The 12124-nt window shown below is 42.7% G+C and overlaps 1 protein-coding gene across 1 annotated transcript in view; it reads right to left on the reverse strand.

Moving 5' to 3' along the window:
* The window catches only part of LOC115105808 (uncharacterized), a 38936-nt gene that overhangs the window by 8993 nt on the left and 17819 nt on the right, over window positions 1-12124 (reverse strand). Inside the window, exons 4-5 of the mRNA XM_029628213.2 lie at window positions 4819-6216; window positions 3647-3761 (exon numbers count right to left, since the gene is read on the reverse strand). Coding sequence (XP_029484073.2) covers window positions 3647-3761; window positions 4819-6216 — 1513 coding nt within the window. The remainder of the gene's footprint in view (window positions 1-3646; window positions 3762-4818; window positions 6217-12124) is intronic.

Below are 12124 nucleotides of genomic sequence, written 5' to 3' on the forward strand. Positions count from 1 at the left end.
CAAGAAGGAGAGTGATGGAGTGCTGCATCAGATGACCTGGCCTACACAATTCCCCAAACTCAACCCAATTGAGATGGTTTGGAATGAGTTGGATAGCAGAATTAAGGAAAAGCAGCCAACAAGTTCTCAAAATATGTAGAAACTCCTTCAAGAATGTTGGAAAAGCATTTCAGGTGAAGCTGGATGAGAGAATGCCAAGAGTGTGCAAAGCTGTCATCAAGGCAAAGGGTGGCTACTTTGAACAATCTAAAATATATTTTGATTTGTTTAACACGTTTTTGGTTACGACATGATTCGATGTGTGTTACTTCATTGCGTTGTCTTTACTATTATTCTACAATGTAGAAAATAGTCAGACAAAGAATAACCCTTGAATGAATAGATGTGTCCAAACTTTTACTGGTACTTTATATCGATTCTCCCATTCCTCAAATTTTTCCCTTAAAGCCGTTGCAACGCACTGCTTTCCCGAAGACAAATAATGTATACAAAACTCTTCATTCTGGTTTTAGACCCCATCATAGCAGAGACTGCTCTTGTGAAGGTGGTAAATTACCTTTTAATGGCATCAGACCAAGGCTCTGCATCTGTCCTTGTGGTCCTAGACCTTAGTGCTGCTTTTGACACCATCGATCACCACATTCTTATGGAGAGATTGGAAACCCAAATTGGTCTACAGAGACAAGTTCTTGGCTGTTTTAGATCGTACCTGTCGGAAAGATATCAGTTCATCTCTGTGGGTGGTTGTCCGCTGACAAATCAACTAAGTGTTGGTGTTCCTCAAGGTTCCGTTTCAGGATCACGATTGTTTTCACTATATATTCAAACTCTTGGTGATGTCATTCGGAAACAAAATGTAAACTTTCACTGCTATGCGGACGACAGCTGTACATTTCGATAAAACATGGTGATACCCCAAAATTACATACCCTGGAAGCCTGTGTTTCAGACATAAGGAAGTGGATGGCTGCAAATGTTCTACTTTTAAGCTCGGGCAAAACAGAGATGCTAGTTCTGGGTCCAAGAAACAAAGGGATCTGGTGTTGGATCTGACAATTAATATTGATGGTTGTACAGTCGTCTCAAATAAAACTGTGAAGGACCAAGGCACAGCCAGAAGAGGACTGGCCACCCCTCAGCCTGGTTCCTCTCTAGGTTTCTTCCTAGGTTTTGGCCTTTCTAGGGGGTTTTCCTAGCCACCGTGCTTCTACACCTGCATTGCTTGCTGTTTGGGGTTTTAGGCTGGGTTTCTGTACAGCACTTTGTGGCATCAGCTGATGTAAGGGCTATATAAATATATTTGATTTGATTTACTCTGGACCCTGATGTCTTTTGACGAACCTATCAAGAATATTTCAAGGACAGCTTTGTTCCATCTTCGTAACATTGTAACAAAATCTTACATTTTTTTGTCCAAAGATGATACAGAAAAGCTCATCCATGCTTTTTATACTTCTAGATTAGACTACTGCAATGCTCTACTCTCTGGCTACCTGCATAAAGCACTAAATGAACTTCAGTTAGTACTAAACACAGCTGCTAGAATCTTGACTAGAACCAAAATATTTGATCATATTACTCCAGTGCTAGCCTCTACACTGGCTTCCTGTTAAGGCTAGGGCTGATTTCAAGGATTTACCTACAAAACATTACATGAGGCTTGCTCCTACTCATCTCTCCGATTTAGTCCTTCCGTACATACCTACACGTACGCTACGGTCTCAAGACGCAGGCCTCATTATTGTCCCTAGAATTTCCAAGCAAACAGTTGGAGGCAGGGCTTTGTCCTGTAGAGATGCAATTTTATGGAATGGTCTGCCGATCCATGTGAGAGACACAGACTCAGTCACGACCTTTAGGTCTTTACTGAAGACCCAATAGGTCCTACGATTGAGTGTAGTCTGGCCCAGGGGTGCGAAGGTGAATGGCAAGGCACTGGAGCGACCAACAGCCCTTGCTGTCTCTGCCTGGCAAACCCCTCTCTCCACTGGGATTATCTGCCTCTGACCCTGTTATGGGGGCTGAGTCACTAGCTTACTAGTACTCTTCCATGCCGTCCCTAGGAGGGGTGCGTCACTTGAGTAGGTTGAGTCACAGGCTTGATCTTCCGGTCTGGTTTTGCATCCCCCCGGGCTCATGCAGTGGAGGAGATCTTCGTGGGCTATACTCAGCCTTGTCTCAGGGTAGTAAATTGGTGGTCTGTTGATATCCCTCTAGTGGTGTGGGGGCAGTGCTTTGGCAAAGTGGGTGGGGTTATATCCTGCCTGGTTGGCTCTGTCCGGGGACATTGTCGGACGCGGCCACAGTGTCCCCCTACCCCCTGTCTCAGTCTCCAGTATCTATGCTCCAATAGTCTGTGTGCCGGGTGGCTAGCGTCAGTCTGTTATATCTGGTGTAATTCCCCTGTCTTATCTGGAGTCCTATGAGAATTTAAGTATCGTCCCTCTAATCCTCTCTCCCTCCCCTCCCAGAGGATCTGAGCCCTAGGACCATGCCTCAGGACTACCTGGCCTGATGACTCCTGGCTGTCCCCAGTCCTGGTCGTGCTGCTGCTCCAGTTTCAACTGTTCTGCCAGCGGCTATGGAACTCTGACCTGTTCACCGGACGTGCTATCTTGTCCCAGACCTGCTGATTTTTACTCTCTACCGCACCTGCTGTCTCGACCTCTGAATGACCCTGCTGGTCATCTATGAACATCTTGAAGAACAATCTGTCCTTAAAGGACATGTACTGTACTATCTCCACCCGGCACAGCCAGAAGAGGACTGTCCACCCCTCAGAGCCTGGTTCCTCTCTACGTTACTTCCTAGGGTCCTGCCTTTCTAGGGAGTTTTTCCTAGACACTGTGCTTCTACATCTGCATTGCTTACCGTTTGGGGTTTTAGGCTGGGTTTCTGTATTTGACTTTGCGACATCTGCTGATGTAAAAAGGGCTTTATAAATACATTCAATTGATTGTGCCCATATCAATCAGAGACTCCGAGAGAAGTTTGTGAAGTGTGAGCTCTGACTGCTTTGGGAGAACTCATTCAGAGCTCTGATCTCTCAGATCCCAACACCATAGGCAAATGCCAGTGTTCACAGTGAGTTTAAGGTGAGTCACTGTCAAGATAAATAATGTTTGTGGGAATTGTTTACAGTGAGCATTTGGTGGGAGGGCTCGTTGAGACTGTGTGTGTGTGTGTGTGTGTGTCGGCGTGCACGCAGCAAGAATGGGAATGTTGCACTGAGGTTTTAATAAGAACCAACTGTGCATGCATCAAGGAACTGGTTGGATACATTGAAACAGCAGCAGAGGGCATTTTCATGAGGTGCCTGGGGGAATGGTTTCAAAGATATCCTGGTACCTTAATTGCATAAGATTATTATGATAATATTATCAAGAAGAGCCACTGCTGTGCATATTACAGGGCATAAGGCTAAGCATGTACTGTATGTGCATATTAACATGCACACACTTCCCCAAAATAGACTGTAGACACAATGAGGTCTGATTATTTAGTACACATACCTCCTGCCTAAAGCAGATCTACGTTGACAGGTGATTGGTGAGAGAACCTGTAGGTAGCTCTTTCATCTGCTGCTGGTGTGCATCAGTTCACTCAATACGGTTTCCATTGCCCTCATGGCATATTGCATTAGTACCTTTATCTTCTCTTGAAGGACACCGAGGATTCCTGTAGATATGCCAGCCTGCCTCTCCTGGATGTTGGAGGCTGGCTGGTTTTCCAGGGAGCTCAAGGGCTTTACTGGATGGGGCCTGAATAGAGATAGACGGAGACAGAGACAGTCATGAGAGCGCCTCAAACTTTCCTGAAGTGTTGTGTTATTTGAGGAGATGCAGCAGGTGGATATGGGGGATAATGACATTTTCTCAGAAAGCAAGTGTAATTGCTGCCAACAGCTTGAAATAATTTGTTCAATCAGGTGGACCTTATCAGTTTATTAACAAAAATGTATTTAACCAGTCAAGTCAACTAAGAACAAATTCTTATTTACAATGATGGCCTGGCAAGAGGAGGCAAAATGCCTCCTGTGAGGATGGGGGCTGGGATTTAAAAATAAATAAAATCAATGCAAAACGGACAGAGTTAGACATGACAAGCAAGCCGAGCATGGGTTCTTCTTCCCTCTCGACTGATTCCCATCATACGTGACACAGTGGCAAGCGTATCTCTTCTTTCCCTCTCATATAAGGTTAGACTGCAGAGGAGCCACAGTGTACGCACACTCTGAGCAATGGCATTTTACAGGCGCCACTGAGATTTGTCTGAGATTCTACAGGGAGAATAACTTGACAAAAGCAATGAAAGCTGCAAAGGCTGGCATTTCTATAGCCATGATTCATACTGTGCCGAGGGGATTGTGTGAATGACATCCCAATTAAATAACTTGCAGAGCAAAATTACATTTGCAGTAATTAGTAAGTGCTCTTTTGATTACTTAATATAGTGTTAATTTCTCTGGGGAGCTATGTTCATGTTGCTTTACGTTAAACTATGTTAATAATAACTACAGAATGATATAGTCATAATTAAAAAGTAGAACTAGCTATGATGCCCTGTACAACTTTTGAAAGTATTGCAAAAACAACTTGGTCAGAAGTTCCATTGATTCAATTCAGGAAAGTGAAATTAAACATTTTATAAGAGAGTAAAATAATTTTACAAGGGTCACATTCGTGAAGTGTTCTCGAACAACGCATCCACCAAAGCGATTGGAAAGGTTTAGTGAATCTAACTACAGTACAGGAGAGGTTTCGTAGAGAGCACAAAGCTGCTACACACTACAGGAAAAGGCTGCAATCTCTCTCTCACCTGCGTGTGCTTGAGGTAGGCCTGTCCCCTCTCCCTCCCGCCTCCTCTCCACTGCAATGCTCTGCAACGGAGGACATAGCTCCAGCCTGAAGCAGGGTCCTCTGGCCAGGGAGAGAGCTTGTCTGGGGAGGACAGTTACTCCTGCCCCCTGATCCCTTCAGGGGCTTGGGTTGGGGTAGGATGGAGGGGGCAGGTGAGGGTACACATGGGGGCTGGGCAATGGTAACACAAGTTAGTGCCATACCCACACCTCGATTCTGCAGTTTTTCTGAGATACTTGAGGAAAGCTTACTCAAAGAGGAAACCCCTGGGCTTTGTAGTTTTACAGAACTCTGTTTACCAGTATCCTCCTCTCTAGAGATGGATGTTTTCTTCAATGGAAGCAAGGGAACACAGACCAGCTCTGCTAATGAGTTTTTGATGTGACGGGAGCCATCCTCAGCTAGCAGAACATTTGGCGTTGGAAGCTCCATTGAGTCCCTAACCACACTATTCAGCATTGAACCTGGATTTGCTTCTATGGAGGTACAACTCTGATGATTGGGAGAGTCTAGGCTCTCCTGATATTCACCAGTCAGTCTCTGTTCTTCACCATGTCCAGAGGACTTCTCCATTCTGCAGTCTTCTGCAAAGGGATTATTTGGATCAAACTCAACCAAAGAGTCATGTTCCTCAGTATTCAATTGCTTATCTATTACATCAACTTTTGGCATTGTCTTCCCTGGAGGGTACTGGGGCCTAGAAGGTGCTGGACCTTTATTGTGCTTCGCCACCCTCAACCCCCCAGTGGCAGATGGCATTTCTTGTTCTGGTTGGTTCCCATGGTGGGTAGAGCTCTGGCCCCCACTTGTGTGTTCTGTTGTAGCTGTGGAGGAAAATCTCAGTGGTGTGATAATCTTTACTACACGTTGAGAGACCTTGGACATGGAGGCACCTATGTCCTTATGTCCCAGGTTCACTCTAGTCATACTCTGGTCCCTCTGTGTCTGGCTTGGAGCCTGGCTTGGTCTATCTGGAGCAGGACCCTTGTCCATCCTGATACTGGAATGGTCCTGACCACTAACACTCTCCTGGTTATCCCCGCATCCCACCAGTGACGTGGAAGATTGGCGTATTGGAGGAGGTGGCTGTTTTGTTGGCTTTGTTCGGGCGAGATTCACTGTGACAGATTGACCGTTGCCCTTGCTAGGCCAGTTGTCCATACGAGCCCAGCGCTGGTTGAGGGGCAGAGGGGCAGGGTCTTTCTTCTCCATTAGATCAGTAGACGGGTCCTGGGTGCCTCTGGTTTCCCCATCGACTCTAGGGGAGTCCATAGAAATCTCAATTTCAGGAGACAAGAACGATAAGAAGGGGTTGGAAGACACACTAGGCTGAGAAGGGTTCACACATGAAGAGGGTCTGGAAGAAGAGGGATAGGGAGAAAGCAGTAAGAGAAAACAAATCTGCACTTTACAGCTGTATAAGATGGTTGCCTTCACACATTTGAACTTGGCTGATGACAATGTCTAACTACCACACATAAAACATATATATACAGTACCAGTCAAAAGTTTGGACACACCTACTCATTCAATGTTTTTTTTTACTATTTTCTACATTGTAGAATAATAGTGAAGACATCAAAACTGTGAAATAACACATACGGAATCATGTATTAACCAAAAAGGTTGATGACAGCTTTGCACACTCTTGACATACTCTAAACCAGCTTCATGAATAAGTCACCTGGAGTGCATTTCAATTAACAGGTGTGTCTTGTTAAAATACAAATGTTGGAATTTATTTCCTTCTTAATGTGTTTGAGCCAATCAGTTGTGTTGTGACAAGGTAGGGGTGGTATACAGAAGATAGCCCTATTTGGAAAAAGACCAAGTTCATATTATGGCAAGAACAGCTCAAATAATCAAATGGAAATGACAGTCCATCATTACTTTAAGACATGAGGGTGAGTCAATGCGGAAAATTAAGAACTTTTAAAGTTTCTTCAAGTGCAGTCGCAAAAACCATCAAGTGCCACAGGTGCACGTTCATTAATTGTTTATGGTTCATTGAACACGCATGGGAAACAGTAGAAAGGTTGTCAAATAGCAGTTAAAAATAGAACTGGATGGACATCAGAAATAGAGGAAGAACAGGACTAAATACAAACAAAATATAACTATTGTAAAATAGATTGTGCATGTAAAACATCTATAGTATGTATAAACTGAAACTGAATAGAAGCCTAAGTGTTGTTGTTTATTAGTTTACTCAAATTGGGGGAGGGGTGGTAGCGTTTGCTGGGAATAATAAAGGTACATTCTAAAAATAAAAGTGTATGCATGTAAACTCAGCAAAAAAATAAACGTCCCTTTTTCAGGACCCTGGCTTTCAAAGAAAATTAGTAAAAATCCAAATAACTTCACCGATCTTCATTGTAAAGGGTTTACAGACCTATATACATATACATTTTACAGACCTCGTATGTTTTACATTTGTTATCTTGTTGTTACTAGTCCCACCCTTCAGCTCCATTCAACCCCTCCCATCTATCTCTTATCACCATCCAGTTTTGATTTCTATTTGCCATATATTTTTCAACTGTGATGCTTCACAAAATAATTGAACCTTTCTACTCGCATAGCTTCTACAGATTGTAAATTAAAGATAAACATTTAAATAATTATATTATTGATCGATTGACTAGGACTTATCAAAATCACCCAGTATTGCTCTCTGCAGCTTTAGTTCTAGGTAAATGTTGCAATACTTCAGCCATTCCTGGGCCTGTGACCAAAAATGAGCTACATATGGACAGTACCAAAATAAATGATCTAATGACTCTGCCTCTTCACAGCAAAATCTGCAGAGCTGGGAAGATTGTATCCCCCATATTAATAATATTCTATTGGTTGCAAGAATTATGTATAACATTTTAAATGTTTAAAAATCACATTTTTGAATCCGGCGTCGTTTTGCGTGTCAATTCATAGACCATGTGCCATGGAATCGGTTCATCGAAAATCTCTTCCCAACTATTTTGCAATTTATATGGCACAGCTGTCAATTGCTTGGTCTGTAAATGAAACATATATATACATATATATATACACATATATATATATATATATATATATAGCTCAAGAAAATAAAGGTTACACTAAAATAACACATCCTAGATCTGAATGAATTAAATATTCTTAAATACTTTTTTCTTTACATAGTTGAATGTGCTGACAAAAAAATAATAAAAATTAATCAATGGAAATCAAATGTATCAACCCATGGAGGTCTAGATTTGGAGTCACACTCAAAATTAAAAGTGGAAAACAACACTACAGGCTGATCCAACTTTGATGTAATGTCCTTAAAACAAGTCAAAATGAGGCTCAGTACTGGGTGTGGCCTCCACGTGCCTGTATGACCTCCCTACAACGCTTGGGCATGCTCCTGATGAGGTGGCAGATGGTCTCCTGAGGGATCTCCTCCCAGACGGGGAACGGGCGGGCCAGTCAATAGCATCAATGCCTTCCTCTTGCAGGAACTGCTGACACACTCCAGCCACGAGGTCTAGCATTGTCTTGAATTAGGAGGAACCCAGTGCCAACCGCACCAGCATATGGTCTCACAAGGGGTCTGAGGAGCTCATTTCGGTACCTAATGGCAGTCAGGCTACGTCTGGCGAGCACATGGAGGGCTGTGCGGCCCCCCAAAGAAATGCCACCCCACACCATGACTGACCCACCGCCAAACCGGTCATGCTGGAGGATGTTGCAGGCAGCAGAACGTTCTCCACGGCGTCTCCAGACTGTCACACGTGCTCAGTGTGAACCTGCTTTCATCTGTGAAGAGCACAGGGCGCCAGTGGCGAATTTGCCAATCTTGGTGTTCTCTGGCAAATGCCAAACGTCCTGCACGGTGTTGGGCTGTAAAGCACAACCCCCACCTGTGGATGTCAGGCCCTCATACCACCCTCATGGAGTCGGTTTCTGACCGTTTGAGCAGACACATGCACATTTGTGGCCTGCTGGAGGTCATTTTGCAGGGCTCTGGCAGTGCTCCTCCTGCTCCTCCTTGCACAAAGGCAGAGGTAGCGGTCCTGCTGCTGGGTTGTTGCCCTCCTACGGCCTCCTCCACGTCTCCTGATGTACTGGCCTGTCTCCTGGTAGCGCCTCCATGCTCTGGACAATACGCTGACAGACACAGCAAACCTTCTTGCCACAGCTCGCATTGATGTGCCATCCTGGATGAGCTGCACTACCTGAGCCACTTGTGTGGGTTGTAGACTCAGTCTCATGCTACCACTAGAGTGAAAGCACCGCCAGCATTCAAAAGTGACCAAAACATCAGCCAGGAAGCATAGGAACTGAGAAGTGGTCTGTGGTCACCACCTGCAGAACCACTCCTTTATTGGGGGAGTCTTGCTAATTGCCTATAATTTCCACCTGTTGTCTATTCCATTTGCACAACAGCATGTGAAATTTATTGTCAACCAGTGTTGCTTCCTAAGTGGACAGTTTGATTTGACAGAAGTGTGATTGACTTGGAGTTACATTGTGTTGTTTAAGTGTTCCCTTAATTTTTTTGAGCAGTGCATGCATACATACATGTTTATTTATCACAATTTTCTTTAACCATTTTTTGGTCTTTAATGCAGAGCCGACAGACAAGTTCCTTACTTTTCCCGCCTTCCACATGCCTCTTCCATTTTTGTGGCAGTGCTGCAATTACTCTGTTGTAATTTTGGATAGAGCAGACATTTCCATGTCTGTGTTAGGAGCATGTGTGATAACTCCACCAGTCATATGTATGATATAATTTACAAAGATAATACCTTTTTTTTTTTTTTAAATGTTATCAAAACATTTTTTTTAATAGATTAATATATTTGATTTTAACCACAATATTTGTTGTATTATTTGTTCTGTCTTTTCAGGTGGATTAAACAAACTGCAACCAACTTTTTAAAAGCTTGTTTAAAAAAATAACGATATTTTGGAGATTTCATTTTCAAATAACCAAAAGTTACCAGTTGTAATCTGAATAAAGGGAAAAAGGACTTTCTTGAACATGGGGTGAGACAGTCTTACTAATTTACTAGACAACCATTTCAGATTTAAGCATATCTTTTGTATGACTGATGCCTTTTTAATTGTCTGGCTTGTCATTCCAAATCAAATGTAATATTTTGTGTTCATATCATTTAAAAAGCATGTCACTACGCGTATGCAAAACCATAAGCAAATAGGTAAACTGTGATATGATTAAAGAGTTAATCAGGGTGATTTTTCCACAAATAGACAGGTATTTTCCATTCCATGGTACAGTAGCAAGATCTGATCTATTTTTGCTAACTTTCCATAAAAATGCATTGGAGTCAGATCATTTATTTAGGGATATGTATACAGAGTATGTCCACATTCCCGTCAGACCATTTTATTAGTAAACTACGCGGTAATGTAAAAATTGCTTGTTTTCGTGATCCAACAGTTATCATAATTTGGTTTTAATCCAGAAGTTAGAAAAAGTATCTACAACCTCTATGAGTCTGTGGAGGGATTCGAATTGTGGTTTTAAAAGAAAACATGAATCATGAAGTCGGAAGATTACAAACTGAGTTAATGTATTTCACAATTCCTGATATTTTATCCTAGTAATAAGTCTGGTTCATCCTTGGGAGCAATTTCCAAACGCCTGAAGGTACCACGTTCATCTGTACAAACAATAGTATGCAAGTATAAAAACCATGGGACCACATAGCCATCATACAACTCAGGAAGGAGACGCGTTCGGTCTCCTAGAGATGAACGTACTTTGGTGTGAAAAGTGCAAATCAATCTCAGAACAACAGCAAAGGATCATTTGAAGATGCTGTAGGAAACGATTACAAAAGTATCTATATCCACAGTAAAACGAGTCCTATATCGACATAACCTGAAAGGCCGCTCAGCAGGGAGGAAGCCACTGCTCCAAAACCGCCATAAAAAAGCCAGACTACAGTTTGCAACTGCACATGTGGACAAAGATCGTACTTTTTTGAAAAATGTCCTCCTGTTTGGCCATAATGACCATCCTCGTTTGGAGGAAGAAGGGGGAGACTGGCAAGCCGAAGAACACCATCCCAACCGTGAAGCATGGGGGTGGCAGCATCATGTTGCGGGGGTGAATTGCTGTAGGAGGGACTAGTGCACTTCACAAAATAGATGGCATCATGAGGTAGGAAAATTATGTGAATATATTGAAGCAACATCTCAAGACATCAGTCAGGAAGATAAAGCTTGATCACAAATGGGTCTTCCAAAATGGACAATGACCCCAAGCATACTTCCAAAGTTGAGGCAAAATGGCTTAAGGACAACAAAGTCAAGGTATTGAAGTGGCCATCACAAAGCCCTGACCTCAATCCTATAGAAAATGTGTGGGCAGAACTGAAAAAGCATGTGCGAGCAAGGAGGCCTACAAACCTGACTCAGTTACGCCAGCTCTGTCAGGAGGAATGGACCAATATTCACCCAACTTCTTGTGGGAAGCTTGTGGAAGGCTACCCAAAACGTTTGACCAAAGTTAAACAATTTAATGGCAATGCTACTAAATACTAATTAAGTGTATGCAAACTTCCGACTTCAACTGTATCTGTACTGTTAGTCCTTCAATTTCCTTTGTTTATTAATATGTTTCCTTTGTCAACACTAACTTTTTGTGCCAGAGAGAATGACACAAAGTAATAAAGACGACAAGCTCGTTTAAGCCTCCGCCATGTATATCTCACTAGGTCAGGGTATTTAAGCCTCCATACCTCCACTAATTTCAATATATCCATGACATTCATGATTTCCTTAAGTGCCCGAGGGTGACAGTTTGTAGTGCGATTTTGTTTACTGTCCATAGAGGCATGTAAAACCGTATTAAAATCTCCCACCATAATAATAGAGTCTAGTGTTACTTGTAGAGTGCAATTCTTGAGGTGGAGTACCTCTGAAGATAATTTTTGAACCAGGGGCTGAACCTGTTTTTAATTCTCATTTTCTTTATGGGGGTGTATTTTTTACCAAGATCACTGGAAATATCCAAAAAGAAGGTCCAAGCGTCTTCGACAGATCAAACTCATTCTGTACCAATTTACAGAGGCCAGGTCATGAAGAAAGGCTTGCTCATTAAAGTTTTTTAGCACTATTGAACATGACACTCAACGTGTTCATTACCTCGATATGTGGATTGAGAAATCAAAAATGGAACCCAGTTTACAACTCTGTATAGAAAAGACACGGACAAAAACACTATTACAAGGGGACAGCTTCCATCCTGAGCCATTAAAAAGAGGACTTCT

This window comes from Oncorhynchus nerka, linkage group LG22 (assembly GCF_034236695.1).
Source record: "Oncorhynchus nerka isolate Pitt River linkage group LG22, Oner_Uvic_2.0, whole genome shotgun sequence".
Classification (NCBI taxonomy): domain Eukaryota; kingdom Metazoa; phylum Chordata; class Actinopteri; order Salmoniformes; family Salmonidae; genus Oncorhynchus; species Oncorhynchus nerka.